Source organism: Botryllus schlosseri, chromosome 4 (assembly GCF_051294905.1).
Source record: "Botryllus schlosseri isolate E-star chromosome 4, Bs_hap1, whole genome shotgun sequence".
NCBI classification, from domain to species: Eukaryota; Metazoa; Chordata; class Ascidiacea; order Stolidobranchia; family Styelidae; genus Botryllus; species Botryllus schlosseri.
In genome coordinates, this window is record NC_137239.1 from 20,926,934 (window position 1) to 20,949,700 (window position 22,767).

At 39.9% G+C, this 22,767-nt stretch overlaps 1 protein-coding gene across 13 annotated transcripts in view; it reads right to left on the reverse strand.

The window, feature by feature from the left end:
* The window catches only part of LOC145437362 (uncharacterized), a 93,719-nt gene extending 81,075 nt beyond the window's left edge, over nucleotides 1-12,644 (reverse strand). For 4 of the 13 annotated variants that reach the window (XM_080314578.1, XM_080314573.1, XM_080314575.1 and 1 more), the window contains exons 1-2: nucleotides 10,597-12,635; nucleotides 637-669 (exon numbers count right to left, since the gene is read on the reverse strand). In XM_080314578.1, the coding sequence (XP_080170704.1) occupies nucleotides 637-669; nucleotides 10,597-10,672 (109 nt within the window). In that variant the 5' untranslated portion in view covers nucleotides 10,673-12,635. Of the gene's footprint in view, nucleotides 1-636; nucleotides 670-10,596 lie in introns of all 13 variants that reach the window. The other 9 variants (XM_080314570.1, XM_080314571.1, XM_080314569.1 and 6 more) reach the window with 6 other exon arrangements.
* Nucleotides 12,645-22,767: the final 10,123 nt, after the last annotated feature.

A 22,767-nucleotide genomic window follows, 5' to 3' on the forward strand; every position in this document is an offset into this window, starting at 1 on the left:
CAAGTTTTTGCAACTTTTGCAACTTTTTTTACAGATTCCGGCAGCTTCCTAAATACTCGTAAGATATGTAGAATGCTGTTTTAAGCTGTTTGAAGGAATCTTATAGTGCAACTTTTTGCAACTTTTGTCCATTTTTTCCATGCAACTTTTTGCAACATTTTGCAACTTTCTCGATTTTTCATGAAAGTATTTTCGATTTTGTTGAAATACACGGCCAAATTCGACTGAAACACCGTAAATCAACACCGAAGTAACGCTTTTACGGGTATTTCGGGAGCTGAGCCGGAAAATTGACCTTTTTTTTAGTCAATCTGGGAAGTTGACCTTTTTTTTTCAGTCAACCGAGCAATATTGTGGTCAAAATGCAACTTCTGCAATTTTTACAAAAATAAATGCAGCTTTTCACGGATTTAACTGCAACAAAAACTTGCCCTAGTGATATAACTTATAAATATCACTCTTGCGAATACCCAACATGCAAATCAACGCATATCCATTAGGGATTAGTTACAATCAGTTGATCAGAATTTGTTACACTCGCAGATTTCCGATACGCGTTAGTTTGTTATTTCATTCTCACACCGTTCTTTTTTTCAAGAACCATGTTAGTTACCCTGATCAAGATAAAATACCTACGTTCGCCTGCCCCTGAGCCCTCTTCATCAGATTCTAAATTGAGCAACAAAAATGCATTACAATTTGCAACATACAAACCGCCAAAGTGCACTAATATAAAAATAAAAGAATTCAGAAATGGAATGATTCCGCCGTCTTCGGTAGTACACTACACACCTACTGCAAAACAATCCTTCATGTTCTATTATCCAAAGATACTTCGTATGTTCAACGCATTCTAATGGTAGTCGAGGGTATTTTTAGTCGATCACGTGGAGAATATAGTTGATAGTGCTTTGATCGAGGGATTCATGTAGAAACAATGAAGAAAATCTTGCGCACGGTGTGTTACGTGGTAATCAATGCTAAGATGCCAGTGCTGTTCAACCGCTGTGCACGGTACACCAAAATATACACCGGTACACCATTACGAAAAGGTATACAAGGGTTCATCACAAACTCGCCGCACGAAGCCAGGGGTTCTTAAACTGAAGTTTGTGGCTCCTTTGGGAGTTCATGAAAAGTCAAAAGATCCCCAAAACAAGGATTGGCGATTGAGCCAACAGATTTTGGAATCCTTGAATGAGAGCCTTATTAGGTATTACGTCTAAAATATAGACGACGGGTTACGCGGGAGTCATATCTGAAAAATGGCTTTTATTTAATTAACACAAGATTTCAAGAAGATATTTGAAAATCAGCTTTTTTCAATTTCGGTAAACTAACTTTTATGATTTGATAAAAGTGTCCTCCTATCCCGATCCCAAAATATCGTAACCGTTAGGTGGATTCAACACAAGGACTAGGCATTTTCCTATTGTCACCTACATCATTCTGCCAGATTAACTCTCTTTCGTAAACGTTACTGCATCACCTAGGTATTATTGTTCAACCCCTTCATGGTTATTTGGTGAACGCTGTGAGTCAAGAGTATCAACCACGCTTTTCAATCGTTATGATATCTTGTACTGTGAACTGTCATTAGTTTATATGTCAGTAATTTAGACACACATATCGAATTGAGCTTAGATATTGTCACAGCAGTCGGTCATCCACTCACTAACACCGGTGACAATTATATTCATATTAATATTCATATGTCCATGTCGCGAGTGATCAAACGGGCTGATCTAGGCCAGGGGTCACCAGCACGCGGCCCGCGACTTGTCTTGGGAAGAAAGCTAAGAAAACCATTTTTGAAATGCTAAAATTGACTACAGTTTCGACATCTTGATGTTGTTGTTGTTTCAAAATCAGCTATTCTCATGTGCTCGACATCACGATTGGTCACCATAGCTAAAACGGCTTTGGCGATGGCATCGCGGGAGAATCACCTGAAATAAATGGGCGTATTGCCTTGACCGGCAGTGGCCCAAACACTGCTAAGACCGCAACGCTTAGAAAACGGTTGAGGGCAGTGGTTCCCAAACTGGAGGGCGCCTCCTTGCGGGGGCGTCAAAGCATCCGGAAGGGGCCACGGAGCTGCGCTCAACTGAAAATGTTTTCCCGCATTTTTTTCGCGCTTCGCGCGATTCCCATAATTTTCATAGCTGTTGCTAGTCCGAATTTAATATTTGAGAATTCTTTCATTTACAGTCATAACCTTCCATGCCATCAGAATATCCGTTGAGATTGCTAGCATTCTGGTTGCATTTTGTGATATGACGAGAAGGGGGGGGGGGAGAAATTTTTCAGTATCATAAAGGGGAGCGTGTCTAAAAACGTTTGAGAACCACTGGCTTCCCCACAATATCAAGATTTACGTGGAGGGAGATAGTCTTTCAGCTAGTAACGTATCTTGCTAGCCCCGATGTCGGTTACTAGTCGCTGAAAAGCATTTCTAGGTATCGTGCACAGCTCAGAGTTTAAAATAAAATGAAATTATTGATAATGATTTTTTGTTGTATTTGTATTCCTATGATAAAACATTACTTTCTTTGTGGTCACTACGCCTATCGCCCGTGTTAGGTAGCACAGCGTTGTACTGACGTAGAGTTTTAGAACGTGGTTGCCCATTTTAAATCGATATGGAATTCATGCGACACGCGACCGCTACGAAATTTGAAAAGTGGCCCGCGACCCGTTTTGAGTTGGCGACCCTGATCTAAGCCAACAATTCCTTCAACATTTTCTTGCCTGATTGCAATCCTATGTAACAGTGGACACAGTGGTCCAACCCTTTCTTCTGCGCAAGCTGATAGGCTACACGTGAGTAAATGTCACCCGTCAAAGGGAATGGAAACACGCAAATGTATTTAGCCTCATTATGAAAAGTAGTTACACCGAAGAAATCAAACAAGCGATTGATATTTGCCCCAAATTATTAAAGAAATGAGTTTTCTTTTTGTGAGACGTTTCAATTTAGTGACTCGCTAACACCAAGGTTGACATTGCAGCCCATTTGAGCCAGAAAGAAAAATAGTTTTAGTTACAATATATGCAAGGAAATACCTTGGACCGCACAATTTATATATCCAATCGAGCCGGCGGTTTAGAATATTTGACTAGCAATTCGGAGACTGTTCGTGCAACAGCAAAAAATGGCGACGAAGACAAGACGTAGTCGTATAGTTGTGTTTATACAAATAGTCCACCAAACCATGTAATATTTTTCATTTCATTGTGTAAACTGCATGCCAAACCCCTAACCGAGATATTATAAGCGAAGCAATTTGGACTTATTCGGTTATTATCTACTCTTTCCATTCCGGTCTATTTTTGTCGAAGGAACCTTTGAGTAGGTTATCGAGTCTGCATCACCATTTGTCCTCTCCAAGCTATTCCGGAGTGATAGGAACGCCTAGCAAGGAAGCCGCTGATACCAATTTTACGATCCAGTCATGGTTTTTACGCACAGCTCTTGGGCAGAAGCTAGTGATCGGAAATTTGACCGGCTTCTGATGTCATTGACAGTGATCTTTTGATAGTAAACACTAGTATAAGATATGAGAACATCCTTGCGCGGGGAAATGAAGGCTTGAGCCTTAGACTTTGCAATGGATTATCACGACACGTGCTTTCCGGTTTTGATACGATCGACGGTGTTTGATTCTCCCTCTCTAGCATAACCTTTGCATTGCTTAGAATCTAATATTAGTTCATACGCTGAGCCCCTCCCTAACGTCTTTAAGAAGATCCGGGTGGAGATAAACATTGACTTTTGAAAATATCAATCCTTGTGTTTTGTTACGGCCTTACACATTTGTCTAAACAATAAATAATAAATATTCGTTTCCTCGTTTCGAAATCGTCAGTACAATTTTAACATTTCATGTGCGATTGGTCGTGATGGTGTATGAAAAGTATTAGGAAAATTGGACTGGAGGAATTCGTTGATATCTAATGCTGTCTCATCTTATCGTACGAACAGGCCTATTGGTATTCATATGTTATGTCAAGTCATGCAAATGAATCTTGTCACCGAGTTAAATACACTGTGATCATTACTGCAATTGCACGAGACAAATTGTTGCCGAATGCTCCGCTCAACGCTATTTTATTTATTCGTTATTGCTCCGGGCCAATAATACATTACATGTGGGAAAAGTACACATTGTCTGCAACACTTTGGACTTCACGGTTTACCCCAAATAAAACCGAGAAGACATTCGTAACGAGGTGGCAGGTTGTTATTTTGAATTCGAGACTTGTCCAACGCAATCACAACATTTTGTCTTTTGTGCTATCCCCGGAAAGGTCTGTTGCCCAATCGAACTGGAGGTCATGCGACGCTAACACCGACACTCTATGCAGCCCCGTTTGCCATTTCGTGCTGTTACATTACTCGTCAGCGTATTTTACTGTTGACCGAAACATCTTGAAACACTATTCTCAACTTGCTGCGTCATGTCGGTGTTGCTAATCACAGCGACGCACTTCACACGCGCCGGCAACAGTGGTTTTGCAGGTCGTTGCGCACAATTCTATTTTAGATTTGGTGCTTCATCGTCGAATGCCGCATTTTGTCGAAACATTCGCCTCTGTTACGCATAAAATATCGACGCGAAATGGCATCGTTTCCGTACAGAAAGCACACGCCGTTTCAAAATCAGCAGCATCACGATAGCAATATCCCCTATATGTTATTGCCAATTTGTGCATACTTAGTATTATTCCAAAACATATCGTTTCGAAAAGTGCAAATGTTTCAATCGATCGTTAGTTTGAGAAATCACTTACGATAGAATTTGCATCAATCACCGACTCTAAATACTCTATTTACACCTCACCTACTCGAGTTCGAGGTTTTGTAAAACAAGTTATATTTCAGAATTGCGCCATTTATGAAAAGTTCAACAAGGATATTGTTTGTCCGGGAATACTGATGCAATAAATAGCACTCTTGGCTTGCCATGATCTGAGCACGCGAGTTGGTTGTTGTTGCTTGTGGTATTCATGGTGTTCGTCGACTACTATGGTCATGGTCATTTACACCAGGCCGATATTACCAGTTTTGTATTCAGTATCTGTCGACTTGTAGCACGGCGCACTTCTAGGCTTATTGTAAGGATGAGATGGCATGGAGCAGCCTAGCTAAACCTCCAACACTTAGGTATGAATTCTGGAGTCGACCTCGGTCGGAGTCTAATCCACAACCCATTGGTTTTGTAGCTGTGGATTAAACCACTACGCTATCTCGCCTCCTACGCGAGTTGGTGATCAGTTTACGGCTAAGCAAATTGGTCTACTTCAACATGATTAATATATCGAAATGGATGCGTCGCTCTCTTCCGTAGCAGCTGTAGCCACAATGCGTGTCAGCGTAGCTAATGTATTCGGTGATTGAAGTGACCTAATCCCGCAAATTTCGTGTTTTCGAAGATTTGAAATTGATATAATTTCGAATAAGTCATCAACCTCCTTTTTGATTTTTTTTCAATTAAATGAATATTTGCCCAATAAAACTATTCATCAAATATACGTTTCGCAGAGATACGCATGGATTTGTACTCGGAAAATTTCCTTTCATATAGGATTTATACTGGGAGCTTTGGCGTAACTTGATTCTGATTTAGACAAGCATGGGAATACCAGTGTCTTGAAATTTTACACGGCTGTGGTCGGAATTGAGCCAATATCCCATGGATAATGTCATGATGGCAAACACATTCAGATTTAAATTGGTATAATTGAAGCCTTAAGTGTTTCGGAAAATATTAAATCCGCACACCTCGATACGTTGGTTACGCTTACAGCCCCTACGTGTCTATACGTGCACACTGCACACTGCATACCTTCCTGCGCCCCTACGTGTTGTGTTTAATTTATACCGTGGTGTAAGTCTGAGGTATGGGTAATGATTTCGTGTACCACTGATGTATATTCACACCCTCTAAGAGTGTATGTGTAAGACCTTCTTGGCTTGAAAAACCGACAAGGTCGTGAACAAATCGCCAAGTCACACACATTCCCGAATCGTAAATGTAGAAACGGTGAGGATTGATCCCGCATCTCATCCGATCGGCAATAAAAAGCTTTGAAACAGTTCAGTCAAAATCTCATACATTGAATAACATCACTATTATCTTTACTTCATTCCAATCCTAGAATCCTGACCATATATCTGCTGCCGATCAATGAATTGTTTGACGAATTCATTTCATACTGTTTATTTACTCGGCAAGTTGAACCAATATCGACGCAAATATACGTAACAGAATGGGATTTTAGAGGTTACGGTTGCGGTTTTGGCGGTTTATTTGCGAAAGCCGCCCTTTACCCGGATCGTTTGCGTAATGTCGGTCATATACTACGAGAGGTGTGAATCGTAAGTAGATCGTAGATGACGTTAAGTTTTTAGAATTTCGTAAATACCAATAACTGCAATATCACTCAAGCAGTCTCTACGTTGTACCGGTGCGTATCAATTTGTCATCGATGACTCAGCAATGCCTTGCAGTTACTGATGACGAAACGCGTCAAGAAATTGCTGAAAATCGCGCGGAAACGCAAGATTATAGGAATATAGCTGCAATGCCGTTCGGCTGGAAATAGATTTATGACGTTTTGTCGCACCTGCGACATTTGTCATGTCACGAGTGTCACACGAAGTCTCCGCACCACCTCGCCTACTTAAAAACCACACGAACCCGATCAAAATATTGAGCTCACGTTCAAGACACGCGCAACGCCGCGGTTGTAACCTGATATCGCTATCGCGAAGGAAACTTTCATCCACTTGATTATAGGACTGTGCGACAACTGTTATGGTTGAAACAATTTTAAAGATTCGCATCACGTTGTCACCGTTTCGTGTCGCGCTCGGCGTGTGACCCGGCCTAGTTCGCTCCAAGTCTAAACGTTCGGAAAAGTTATGTTATGAAATTATGAGTTAGGGTTGGACACAATGATTTGAGTATAATCCAATCCAAATCGAGTATTACTGGCAATGATTCGAATAGGGTAATTAGAATGAGACGAATTTTTAGAGTAGGCCTACTGAAATTATACGCCCTTGTCACAAAGAATTTTACTATGAGCGAGAATTATCGCTTCGACACTTTCTTCCCATCTGAGGAATCGTGAAACCTCGATTGTCCGTGCTTGAGCAATTACAATATGTCCCACAAAGCTACGGACATTAGTGAAAACGAAATTTCTGCAGTCGTTATCTACTTCAAGCATTTACACAAAGCTCAATGAGATAACGGTGGTAAAAACTAACACATGATTTTAAATGTGGTATACAACTAGCATCATTTTCCTTTGTGGTCACCTAAAACGTACATGTTGGAACTTTTCTAACCATTTATACTGTCATGACGTCACAACGAATTCTACTCGACTTCACCCAGTCGCGTTATGCCTTGAATTAGTTTACAGAATTATTCGAATGGATGCGGGTGCTATGCGGAATCCTACGGGGGAAATTGTGTCGACAGGTTTTTAAAGGCGTATCGCGAATGATTTCTTAACTAGCCTAGAGCTTCTTGGAGGTACAGAACTTCAATATACAATTGAATAGTATATTCATATTGAAATGAACCCGAATATTTTCGGCTGACACTCGTCAGGGGTAATCGTCAGCAACTAGTAGAGAGCTTCTTGGAGGTACAGAACTTAATATACAATTGAATATAATATTCATATCGCAATGAACCCGAATATTTTCGGCAGACAGTCGTCAGGGGTAATACTAGTTGCAGACGATTACCCCTGACGAGTGTCAGTAGAAAATATTCGGTTTTTTTTTTCAATTTGAATATACTATTCTATACTATTATCATTAGCATAGAATAGTATTATCATACTATTAGTAGAGATTTGGTAAGAACATTGTATATCAGCAATCGTATCACAAAATATGACGTCACCAGCATGAAATGAGATCTTAAATAAGAGAGCGTTAAATGTACTATTCTACTTCAACATTATTGTAAGATAGTACACGAACTCCTTTTGTAGACAAAGCTTGGGGCGATATATTTTGATAAAGGTCGACTCCGTGGCACACAGATGAAAGTATGAGCGGCCACTTACGATGACGCGAAATCTGTCGTATCGATAATTTTTCGCACAAGCTGGATTATCCAACAGATGTTTGCCAATGGCAGAAGTTATGGCCTTTGAACGCTCAGCGTCAAGCTTGAGCGGATGAGTCAAGGGTGAACTTTTCACCGAGCGTGATGCACGCGTTTAGGGACATACCGGTTTATGCGTTTGCAGGTTTATGCGTTTTCGTTTCGTTGGGAGGGGCCGCTCACACTTTCATCTGTGTGCCTTGGAGTCGACCTTCATCAAAATACATTAGCCCCAGCTTTGTCTACAAAAGGATTTCGTGTACCATCTTAAAATAGAACATTGAACGTTCTCTTATTTGAGATCTCATTTCATGCTGGTGACGTCATAGTTTGTGATACGATTGTTGATATACAATGATCTTTCCAATTCTGGACTAGTTGCTGACGATTACCCCTGACGAGTGTCAGCCGAAAATATTCGGGTCCATTCCAACTATTCAATTAACTCGCCCAATCAACGTTCAATTCAGGTCGAGTCAATCAATTTCACAACACAAACACATTTGCGACCTTCTCATTAACGACAAGCTACCGCATCCGTCTTTACGAAGGTTGAATATTCGCCTGATTGGTATTGCTGGAAGCAGGATGTTAGATTTACGGGCGGTTAATTCACGAATCGCGAGCGTTACACGAGTCCACCAGGGCTCCTAGCCCACGAAATTTATACGATGTATTTATGTTACTATAACATTTGAGTGCATCATGCCAGGCAATTGGATGTTTGTACCTATATAATTTGACGTTACGGGCGTACCCTAATCCTTCCTTGTAAGCGAAAATCGGAGTGTCACGGAGACATGGACCTCAAAAGATTTGCTGCTATTTCGAACTGGCAGCTATGATACGATAGTACGCTTACTTTCAATTGAAGTTATAATTTAATTTGACCAATAATGTTGTCTTGTGTATACGAGAGACTCATGCGACCACAAAAAAGCAATTTCTTGGATCTAAAGATTCGCCGACTGCACTGCCCAGGGAAGGCTAATGGCATCCAATAAAAGCAAGGGAGATTCCAAACCAATAGCTATCTCTCAGTGATGTAATTCATTTTGAGTGCCCATATACATCATACACAAACAGTTTGTGACCATTATCACATTCCGTGCCGTGAAATTGTGCCAATTACACTATATTTCCGCTATTTCGAGGGAACCATCACAATTCCCTGCGTACAACTTATTACTACGGTTCTATGACTTTTACGACATTTATTAAACTACTGAAGTAGTGAAAATTCAACCATTACTGTGTTTTATAAAGCATACGATAAATGATGATAGCGTGACACAAGAAACAGAAAACATGGAATATACTTCATGCCCGATTTTGAGTTAGACCGAGTATTTGCCGACCATATCGCTGGGTTAATACATTAATCGCGTTTTATCAACGCACATAGCGAATACGTCGGCTTTTATGTATATTTAAGTTAATAGCATAAAGTAGAAGAAACATATTTACGTGTGACGTAATAACAATTGATAGAACTTCGACGCTTTCACGCTAACAGCTAGCCCTGCTGCTGTCGACCAGTTAACGAGAACACATACCGCAATACCAATGAAATAGTAGGAACAAAACAAGTGTGGCCTGCGGACTAATAAATTAATTTTACGCGTTAGTGCTTCTGTGTTGCGTTGTGAAGTATTGGAATCGTAGAGGGCGTAAGTGAATTTACAGGCAGCGCGAGCCTTGGCGTGCTCCACAACTTATTCTTGGGTGTTCAACTCATGCGATGTTACTTTCAAGCAGAATTCATTTCATAATTGTAACAAGGCCTTCTTATCTTAAGCTTGAATTCAGACATCATACTGGTAAAACATTTTCAGCGCCCGATGTCAGATTGTAAGCTGTCGTTCAGGCTTATCGCATCATGCCCGATGCCCGAGCGTCCAATTTTGTTGGGATCCCTTTTTATTGCAAATGCATCAATGCAATAAATTAATCTTTCGGCCACAGCATTATAATATTCGGGCGTTTTGTCGTATAATGCCCCACTCGTGAGACCACAATCAGTGCATCATCCAAGACGAAAATAAAGCCATTGCTACCAACGAAATTCTGCCCTCTATTTTAAGTACGACAAATTGATTTGGAGCATACAGTTCGCACCAACACAGCGTAATAAAGTGCGACACCACTGCGAAGGTTTGACTGCAGAGAAATTCAGTGAAGTTGATATCAAATCTGAACCACTTCGGCAAGGTTGAAAGTCGAGGCAGCCAGTGGTGAAGTTGAAATGAAAATTGTACCTATAAACCCAGATGTCCAAGATCGTAATACTGGGTACTGGGCACTTTTTTCTGATGTGTAGTATGCCTGGAACGTGAAAAATAATCCACACACGCTTGGACGCATCAATTCCTGTATACTTGAAGGGCGAAATCGCATGCGCATGCTCGCATTACACAGCAAGGTTGTGCTCTAACTTATCATTTAAAAAGTCTGTACTCACGTGCGTGTGACGTATGAAACGCAACTATCATGGTGAGGATGAACAGCCACCGTACGGTGGGTGCATGAAAAGCCATATCCTTGTGCACAGGTTGGAACCCCACTCACAGATCGTTTCACAAGTTGTGCCGTCTTATAAAAGTATCCTATAAATGCGATTACTTATATCCTGCCAAGAGAGAATATCAATAGACCAACAAGTCAAAAGCAATATATAGGTTTTGGATAGTTTACGCTGGCGCGGATAGTTACAAGTTGACATATCAGGAATCATATTAGGGAATATTGGGCTTGCGGCAATGACCACAGAAGCAGTCGACACACCATAAGCACCAAAACAACAACTCGCGCGAAATATAATGCGGGAAGAACTCCAGTGATTTAAATTACACATAAATATCAGATATAGCATCTCCCGGATAGCATGGAGGAGGGATGAAAGACTTTGAAAGCCTTACAAGGCTATATCAGTACCATCCTTGTCCAGTGTCAAGTGTCCATCGGCATAGGCACATCATGCACATCGTGGTATGCATAGCACAGATTGTGTATATGTAGGCTATGTCATTAGTCGGTGTGTATGCCGCAAACATCAGAAACAAAAGTATATAACGTCCTATTCCCATCCTAATTTCAAACACCCTCCCATGCCACACAGGTCCGTGGTCGGGCGAAACCTCAGAACGTTACTTATGCAGCTCAAACTACTGTTAAAGGAATCGTGTTTAAGAAAGATATTAACTATTTTCCATCGGAGGCAAGCAAGACGTGGAAACCGAATCATAAACTCGATTGAACGAATACACTGCTGCATCGATAATTGTGATTTTGTGTTCCTCGTCGTTGTCGCTTAATTGAAATCACGTCCTCAAACCTTTGATGAGGTTTGCGGGCGGCATAATGTAGATTGTAGAGCACTGGTTCTTAACCTTTACTAACCTAGGGAAAACTTTCGCTAATCCGAAGCCTTCGGGAACGCCAAATTTTCCCCCGAGTCATAATAACAAAAATCTACCACAATAGACAACTAACTAAACATCTAATACACTACTATAGATTACTGGTGCACGAAATGAACTGCACATCAAAGGAATGTTATATGATTTTCACACAAGACGAAAACATTATACTGAATATTTGTTGCAAATCATTGTTACTTTCTGCTATTCCCTTTCAGATACCAGTTCAGGAACTTGAGGCTTCACTTTGACAGGGGTCATCGTATTGTTCGGCCGAAACGCAAGAGCTTGACACCGCTTGCAAACGAGTAGGCTAATGCACGTTTCATCTCGGATAGACTCTCTACGTGCAGTACATCTCAAGCGATTTGACGGGTCGCATTTCCCAGTTTCCCACCTCACGGCCCTGTAGATCATGTCCACCTTCATCCGATTTGACACATTCCTCACATGAAATTTACCACATTACGAACAGACAGGCAGGCCGACACGTAAACGTAACGAGTGAGTAGACGGCACATTAGCTTCGGTTAACTTTAGAAATGTCTACTAGATCCGCACGCTTTCAATCGCGACTCTTCAAATCGACTACCAACCGTAAACACGTTATCCGCATAGCAGAGTATGAATGCGGAATAATAAAAAAAACATTTCTGACTGTTTAAATCGCATTTAACACATAAATATATGTAACTGTTCAAGTTCTCGCAATCTAGTACTGTCAGCTACAGAACGCTCCAGATCCTAAATTTCAATCAGCCTAAATTGCCAACTTATGATGTGATTGCTTCGGCGTCTCTAAAGTACCGATTGCAGCAAATGTATTTCACATTAATCATCACTAGTTTCTAAAACATAAACTTTATCATATTTCCTATGCAACGGACGAACTCGTCTCGCCGTGCGTCAGGGAACCAACAGCCACCGCACACTCGTGTGAATTTGACCCATTCCAGCTCGAATAGTCGCATGTTATTATTATGATTCATAGATGTCGATTGTCGGCTTGTCCACCGAGCTCCAGTAGACCTAGTGCGTGTAATTGATAATATACAACGTTCATTTATAAGCAAGTTACTTCCAGCTGTATGCAATGTGATATAAGTGAACTGATAGCGGTATAGGGCTGTAGGGTTTGTGGGATATAATCAGGGTTAAAAAGCGGTTGATCTTATGCATTATTGCTACTAGAGTGTAAGCAAAGGTATGGTCGGGTCGTTTGGAGTGCATCCGCCTTATCGTAAATAAAACGCTATTCAAGCCAAATTATTTACACATTTCAGGGTTTCCAATTTCTAATGACGGCCGAATTTTTCACGATTCAGCATGTACTTGTAGAATGAAATAAACTCTGGATGAACTAAACACGTACGGACCGATCAAAGAATTGACGAAATGCTTCAGCTGTGAAGGGATAATCACGAATATCAAATCTACGATTACTTTCCGTTTTTCTTGTGTATGGGAATTGGGCAATCGCAATCCTTTGAAATAGATGGAACAGAGATTGACATTCTTCAACTGTAACGACGAAACATGAAAGCCCATAGAATGGGTGGCACATTATCAAAACGAGCTATGTTTGACGATCGCAATAGCGACGGAATTGCACTATAGGGGGAACGAGTCGTGATGACTTAGAATGAACTGGATATCGAAAACCATCAACACGTTCCACTTTAACCAGAACAGTTCTAGCGAGCCCTCGTATATTTAGTATATATGAATGGTCGACATATTATTACATATCCGGTAGGAGAATCTATTTCTAACAGATATACTTGCGACCAGATGTGGTCGTGGTCAGTAACGAAGTATATTTATCTTTCACAGTACTCCTCTAGGTTTTGGCTATACTTACACTATTTACTCAAGCAGATAGGTTTTTCAGCTACTTTCTCTCATACTGACTTTTTACAGTTTAGATTTATTTTCAAAGTAGAAAGTAGTTCTAGGTATAGGCCTCGTTTTAAGATATGTTTGCATCACTGTTATGAGTTAAATTATCACAACAACTGGGCGAAGTAGTGGCATAGTGGTATATTCCACAGCTGCGACACTAATGGGTTGTGGGTTCGATCCCACCGAGGTCCACTCCAGAATTCCTGCCTAAGTGTTGGAGGTTATTTAGGCTCGTCCTCGCCACTCGTCCGTGTAAGCGGTGTCTTATAAAAGCCTAGAAGTGGGCCGTGCTACAAGTCGGCAGCTACGGAATAAGAATGAAGATAATTGGCCTGGTGTGAATGAACGAACACAGTAGTCAACAACCAACATGAATGCCGCAAAACAACAACTGTACTGAATCACGTTAACTGAAAGATTGTACTATATTTATACTAATTGTATTGTCATTTGATATTTTTTTATCAGTCGCAAAGATCGATTTTATTTATTTCTCAAGTAGCCCCGTCTGATTAACTGATAAACGTATGCAGTTCCACGACCGAGTATTATTTTTGAAGCTATACTTTACTACTACCACCTGAAGTGGTTTTGACATGTTTTAGAAATTATCAATTCTGCTTGTAATTGAGTAGAAAGTTAGGTCGTTACTGCTACTTCTCCTCCAGTACTAACCTTGACTACTTTGACCACCTCTGTTTCCCATTAAAGGCTTATTGGTAAGCCGATACCACCCAACATCGAGTGCAAAATATGGTGCAAGCTATCCGCAGAGTGCACACAGATAGATATAGATATATAATCTGCTCGTATCCCCATAGAATTCTTTAAAGGAGTTGTAATATCGTAATTACTTAGGCTCCATTATTACATCGCTGAGTTCTCGATTCCATTTAAGCGTTCTCTCGTATACACGAAATAGCTGAATGAACGAACATGTTTAGGATCTGTTTCAGGATATTCAATTCACCTAGGATACCTGATCCACTTAATTGTAAATTTATATATTATCATATAAGATTAAATGAAGTCGAAACCTCTGCTCCGTATTATCCTTACTATACATAATAATCCAATCCGGCATTGCCTTTCCCAAATTTTGTCTGCAGCCTACTCAACACAATCGTTGTGCTCTATTCTTATGCCAAGTTCTATTTGCTGGATTGCATCTACGACAAGACTTTATTTTGGCACTTCATGATAATCTGATGTGTCTCACCAACAATCTTACAACGAACGTATTCGTCGAATGGGAAATGGCATCAAAACGCGGTGCATCGAAGGCTGGTCGACAAAAGGCATTTGAAATTGTAGATGGATGCGTCTTTTCAAATCCTGATACAAAGTCAGCACCTTGAAGGACTGTATTTGTTTAGGGATACTGAAGCATTCGCCCCAGGATCTCCTCTGATCTCGACTCAAATCGAACATTCTACTACATGCAGATGCTTTATATGTAGTGCGAGGTCACCAATGCTGACTGCATTTTATAGAGTGATATAATTCTTGAAAATCCAACTATTTATCAAAGTAGTATTTCATTTCAATATTGAAGTTCAACAAAGCGTATCCTGACACTCCCTAGTTTACACGCCATGGACGTAAATAAGATACAGTTGCATTTGGTTGAATGATATTCATAATCTTAATACTATAATTAGCAAGATAGAGAGCACATACTTTCACTTTTAACCATGGGTTTAAGAAGTCAACAACTTAACGCGATATCTGTTACCATTTACCGCAAAGGCTCAGACTATAAACGATGTTGGTAACACGTAGCCCACTCTCCGAATAAAATGCACATCGAAGGATGTCTAAGAGAACTGTTTGTAATATTTTGGCTTATATTGTGGAGTCGGTGGTGTACTGTAGAATGTACAGAGTACACGTACCCACTGTATAGGCTACTGTGGGCGTACTCGAACCCGAAGGCGCTACCCACATTCACCCACTGGAGAATGACAATCAGAGTTCTATTTACATAACGGTATAATATCGTGCTTGTATCAATCACGATACAGCTATGCAATTTGCTGGTCGAATACAAAATGTTACTTGCTATAAATTTAACCCTAAATTATTCATGTTCCGATTTCAATTATATTTATCCCATGTAGTCGATTATATTGGGCTATCACAATTCTCACAATTCCTCAGTATAAGATAGGCTTAGATCGGTTTGTGTGAGTAAGAGTCAGTATCAGTTTATTTATAATTTCATCATTTCAAACTACCAGCAGACTGCGATACAATGAAAAGCTAGGAGGGTGTCGAAAAGACTTGGAGTAGCCTATAATCGATATCAATAAGAGGCATGCACACTGGATGGAAAGAAATAAGGGATAACAAAAACGACCGGTGATGAAAATGAATGACACATGTGTCGATATCTAAGGTTGATAAGTCAGATCGAGGTCTGGTAATGTTGAGGGCTGACTGGTCTTCACACTATATAATATGTTGCTGGCTAAAATTAAATCACTGTGTTTCATCCGGAAACAGGTTTGTTTTCTTTTTCGTCATTCCCGACGTATATTAGAACGCCCATGCACGTGGATCTTGATAACATATATAAATGAATCCGAACTCCTAGGTGGCATCGACGCGGAGTCACTGCATGCCATTTGTGGTCACCAGGTCTATGCATGCCAGCAGATATGGTTAATATCGAATTAGGCCTACTTCTACTTTTTGGTTGTACTCACATAGGTTTTGCCTGCTTGTACTATAGCTACTCAATTATGTTTTGTTTTTACACTACTTCGCTGCTACTTGAACAGTTTTCAGGCTAAACTACATGCTTACTAATTTGGACTTTGAAAAGTAAAAAGTATAGTTTTGCTTGATGGTTGACTAATAAAATATAGGCCTACTCACTTTTCTCCAAGAGATCTGGCGTCGAAGAGGTCCCAATCTGGCGTTGAAAAATTTATTCACACAAGTCCGGTTATACTCGTAAGTTGCGGTATATTCGAGTCGCTATACGATTTTGAAGTATAATTTTATTCTTCATTTTAATACCGATGCAGAATTACTTGGGTTGGTCACTTCTATGTTGTTGGAGAATTCAAATATAGCTTTCTCTACTTTATACTCCACATTGTTAATATACTCAATTATACGATGGAGAAGTGAAATTTTAGTTTTTCTGCCAAATTCGCCGAATGCGTGATATTCCAAAGACGGCATCTCCGGAGATGACGCAAAGCCGCAAAAGCCGGAGTTCTCGGACTTTCACTTTCACTTTATTACTTTACGCAAAGTTCATCGTAAAAGATTGATTGCAACACCCTCTCATTTGCACTCACTGATTCATGATGACACAGGAACATACTTGAGCGCATGGCCTGTATTTAGTCCAATACTGTAGGAGCGCATATAGCGTAACAAAACATTTGGGGGTCGTGATATTTTTCAAAATATGCCGTCTACGTTTCCGTTTTGGTGACTCAATTAAGAGTAGCACTGTCACAATAAATTTATTAAACTTCGTCAAGTTCATGTTTTTCGATACGGGTGGAACTAGGGCGATTTTTTGACCTAAAACGGAAAATTTTGACCTAAAAAATCAAAATGTTGACATTTTTTTGACCTAAAAAACGTAGTTTTTATCAAATTTTGACCTCACGTATGCAAATTAGGTGTTTTCGCATATAATGTTAGAATTGTACTACTTATCTTCAATTGTGGTTGGAACTGTCTTTACGAAGTAGTTTGGCCTGAAAAAAAAACGTTTTTGACGTAAAAACCGGCAAATTTTACTTTATTTTACCTAAATCAGGACCTATGAAGAATTCCAGTAGTTACATCACGTATATGGTAGAAATAATTAAAATTTGTTGTAGTACAACAACGAAAAATACTTTCCTACATTCTCGGGTAGAAAGTGTCTGTCCTTATCAAGTCACTTGCCAAGAATGGAGAAAGAAAGTTCAACAAAAGCAGTTGCTGGCTGGCAACACTGAAGTTGTGTGCACACTGCTGGTGACGCAGCGTGTTGCTTCATTCTGACAACGTTGTCTGCATCACAATTTTTCCTCATGTGCTTCATGATATAAGAACCAATGTCCAAGCAGTCTCGCTTCAGTTAGGATATTGTGGTACGTTGAGCATAAGACCATGTCAGCCTATTTGTTTCATTTGACCTTTTATGATTCACAATGAGCAGATAATGGGCCGTCTACAACGGTAGGCCTATAAAGTGGGCTAAAAGTTGAAGATGTCAAATGATAAGTTCACCGACAGTGCAAACATTTACGATACAAACGAAATGCAGGTGACAAAAAAATTCTGACTTTGTAAACATTTTTGACAATTTTTTGACCTAACGCTACAATTTTGACAAAATTCTGACATGTCAAAAAAATCGCCCTTGTTAATATTAATAGTGGAGCGGGGATTATCACCGTTTCAGGCCTCGCGTACGACGGTCAAGGAAATGCCGATGGAATTGTTTAGATCAGTGGTTCTTAACCGGCGTCCCATGAAATATTAGGGATTACGTGAGCCAGTCCCGGGGGTTCCGCGGGAGATCGAGACACACACTCCGCTCCAAGATATTATTTGTGATGATACGCCCATCTTGGTTATCATTGGTTGCTGGTCATTATAGGTCCGACCAGTCGTCGAATTATGATTGCTGTGGTGGTACGTCGTGTGCAGTGCAGTGTCATTCTGGAATGTAAATTCCATCTCCAATACTTATAGGCTCATTTGCAATGAAGTAATTGGTGTCGAAGTTGTGTTTCATCCAAACAATACTATGACGCTTTTCAAGGAGAAGCCTCGCATTTCCGAACTGGTATCTCAAAGGTAACAGCAGATGTCACACGGATTCGTAATCAATATCAATTATAAAGTTTTCGTTTTGTGTGAAAATTATGTTTGAATGGTAATGGAATGGTCTTTCAACACTCTGTTGATGCACAGTTCATGTTGTGCAGCAGTGATTTGGAGTAAGATAATAGATGTGTAGTTAGATGTGATTCGTGGTTAATTTTGGTTTTCATGACTCAGCGAAAATTTGAGGTTCCGCGAAAGCTTGCAGACTTGCGTAGTTGTTCCGCGCAGAGATGAGCGGATTTGAAATTTCTATGTCCTAATCCAGTTCAAATCCGAAGTTTCAAATCCTGTTCCTAATCCTAATCCAGAACTTTTGTATATTCCAATCTAAATCCTAGTCCTAATCCGATTCAAATATAGTGTTAAATAGTTATAAAGCCTTCAACTTATGCCTAAAATTATGTAGAAAAGAAATAAAACGCTTAATTAGTGCCATACTACAGAAGTAACTTTGGTAGGACGAAAAACTTATTCGCCATTCGCCTTAGGACATCAATCTCCCCGAAAATCGGTCAATCCAATCCTAATCCTAATCCATTTAAAAAACAATCTCAAATCCTAATCCAATTATAATCCTGGAAGTTTTCACAAATCCGGTGTGTCTAAATCCTAATCCTAATCCATGCTCATTGGGCTGTTCAAAAATAACTTTTTTTTCGGATTCCAGCCATTCACTTATTAAATTGTCAGGTTACCCTAAAAAACGCTGCACACCAAATTTGGCTCAATTCTAACAAGTTTAGGACTCCGCAGATCCAATAAAAAAAATTAATGAATTAGGGAAAATTATTTTTGAACAGCCCTAATGCTCATCTCTGGTGGCTTAGTGAAGGTTAAGAAGTAAGAACCACTGAGATATTGAAACTAGGGATGGTGCAGTGTTTGGATCAAGTCACTACCTTCGAGTCACGAGTCATTTCGAGTCATTGCACATTTTGACTCGAGTCAAGTCAAGTCCATCAATTTTCGAAGGTGACTCGAGTCAAGTCAAGTCACTCGTTTTTTGGAGGTGACTCGAGTCAAGTCAAGTCAAGTCAAGTCACGAGTCAAGTCACAATTCAAGTCATAGTGAATTTTCGAAGTATGAGTGATGATTCAAAGTCATTACATTTTGCTCGCTGCATGAAGGACAGATTAATTGACCATTTATCTTGAATCATATAACGAATATGAAGTTAAATACATGCTAAAAGGCGTTGTACCACTGACGCACACGTAGAACTGCTAATAAAATACATGAATAACTGTATAGCTACATGTTAGATTGTTATTATCATCCAAAATTGAGGATCGAATACGAAGCCTCGAAAAGTTGGAACAAATTGATATCGTACAATACCCAACCATCCAGCATACGTCCGTGAGAATACAAACGCATAAACTATATTCGTTCGATTTAAATCATACAAGAGGATTGGTAAATGTGAGCGCTATGCACAATGTTAGCACTGACCACTGAGCCGTCTAAGAAACAGAGATACGTTACTATATTAGATTAATCTACTACTATACTACTACGACAACGTAAGCTGTGATAATTTTGTTTGCAGTCAATGTATTTGTGATATAACAATGGAGGATCAGTGAAACCTGAAACGTACTATCAGTGAATGACTGGTCGCTTTCACAAGTGACATCGGCGTATCGCGAACATTCCGAACACACACAAGATGCAGAGATTTAATCGACAACGTTCACTTGATGACTCGAAATTGACTCGTGAATTTTGCTCCGAGTCACGAGTCAATCCACATTTCTGAAGCGCCGAGTCAAGTCAAGTCAAGTCATTTTAGCAAAGTGACTCGAGTCAAGTCAAGTCATATGAAAAAGGTGACTCGAGTCATCCCAACACTGGGATGGTGTGAACGTTCGTATTCGGTATTCAAACAGTGATTATTTCGATGCTGCCGTTAAAACACGAGCCTATACTCTATACGCTCTACCATGTGAACAATGTTACTGAACATGTTTGGGAAATACCTGTGATTTCCAGCAGTCTATAATATATGATTCAAATTCATTGGATTTCAACTTCATATCATAATCTGCCGGACGATGGCGACAAGAACGGTTATTCAACAGAAAACTAAGAGGGACCTTTTTACGTCACTATTGATTATAGTTGCGACTAACAAGTGACATGTCACGATATTTTGGAAGTTAAGCTTCCGTCACCAGCACCTGATTGTCCTATAGGCCCATAAGTCCCATGCGGTCCAGCGCTCGCAGACTATCTATGTCTGAGGAGACCTAAATCGTATATTTGGGTCCGTGATGCAAAATGTAATATGAAAATTCCCATTCCCACATACTGTGTGCGTATGCGGGTTTTGTTTCGTCTGTGGTATTCATGGTGTTTATCGACTACTATGGTCATTTACACCAGGCCAATGTTCTTCATTCTAATTCCGTGGCTGCCGACTTGTAGCACCGATTACACGGGTGAGATGGCGAGGAGGAGCCTAGATAAACCTCCAACACTTAGGTAGGAATTCCGGAGTAGAACTCCGTCAGACTCGAACCCGCAACCCATTGGTGTTGCAGCAATGGATTATACCACTATACGCTATCTAACCACACTGCGCATGCGGGTCTTTGCTGAAGAAAGTGACTTTCGATCTATTAGAAATTTATTAACTGTAGGTATACATTTCGTCGAAGTTGGGTTACCATATTTTAAAATCCGGAAAGCAGGACCCTTCTGACAACCCCTAAAGTTTAGTGTACCGAAATTGAAAACAGCTGATTTTGTAATATTTACAGGAAATCTTGATGTGAAAAAAGGGTCATCACTTTGAGTCGACTCCTGCGGGTAATTTTTCAGATTATACTCTCGCATGACCCGTCGTCTATCTTCTAGGCCAAAATTTCAAGCCTTTCGTGGTCTCTGTTGGCATTGTAGCCCAAAAAGGAGGACAAATTGACAAGAAGGAGGACATTTGGAGGAAGGAAGAACATTTGTTCCAAAAATGAGGACCAATCCTCCTAAAGGAGGACGTACCGTAACCCTAGTTAAAGTCACATCATCATGACTCATATCTTATATCGAAAGTATCACGCTGATTGATGAATACTAAATCAGCAATATCGCCCACTGACCCCTGACCAATAATCCAGACAGCCAACGCCTCCTACCTAATATCGACCTATCGTTTATTGCCCCCACATACTACGTTGGCGTTTATGGAATTTTTAGTATAATTCATAGGCAGCACGATATACGTTATTTCGGAGTGCCAACTCGTCAATGGAAATTTATGGACATACATTATTATCAAGGAATAAAATCGTGAAAGCAATTTCCCTTCTACTATCATTGTATTTCGACGTGGTGCATTAATGCTCTTATAACAATCAATTATTGTCATGGTTCAGGCGTTTATGAATGTGTGTTTAATAAGACTCGCTGGCTAATAATGCTGTTATTATGATTGATCGGTTAGAAAATTCAATATTGTATGACAATAAACATCTACCGGTATGGAGAGGGTTGCGCAGAGGTGGTCAGTAACGAAGTACTTCTACTTTTGGGAAGTACTCAAGTAGTTTTCCTGTACTTCTGGTACTTACTCAAGTAGATCTGATTTTCCCTATTTCTACTTCTACATCGTAATATTAAGTGATCTACTTACATACTTTTCGCTATTTTCAAATTGTCAAGTAGAAGTAGTTTAACCCCTATACGAAAAATAGCCAGAGGAATTTCGGGGCTGTTTTCACGGAGAGTACCATCATTTATTATTCATAAAAGTCAAGTAAAGCCCAGAAATGTTGTTGCTCTTCGCGCACAGTAGTTATGGAGTGACAAATATGTTTTCGCGAAAGTATCAGTGAATATAATTTAGGTACTGGATTGCTTGGTTCCGCTCTCACCGCATTGGTGCCCATATCAAATATTTTTTTTTAACGTTACACCTGTTGTAGCAAATCATCTTTGAAGCTTTATGGACAAAAGACATGAAATATATTTTCCGCTATTTAAAAGTGGTGTTTATATTTCACTTTCAATTCCGAGTATCATACTTTGAGTTCTAATTACTTTCAGGTCTTTTGTCTGCAGAACATACATGTTGAAGCATAAAAGCAAGTGTAGTAATGCCTCTCTTTTCCGAAAATAAAGCTACACTAATTATAAATTTTACGACCCACAACATTTTGTATTAACGTATACGCTATACTAATCGCGCAAAGTGTTGAAATCGTATCCGATACAACTTTTTCGTATTGCTCTTCGCCTAAACTTGAGGCCTTATAATATGGGGTAGGGTGCCATACCATGATATTCTCTAAAATGGAGTCTTCTAGTAAAAAAAGGGTTAGTATCGCATTTTCATATCAATACTATAATTTGCATCCCATGATGCGAAAGAATGCTTATACTGTCGAAAATTGATACCTCCTGGGATTCATCAATACGAATCAAGCTCTTTGCACCTTCCGTATAGCTCAATTTGCAGTTTTTGACA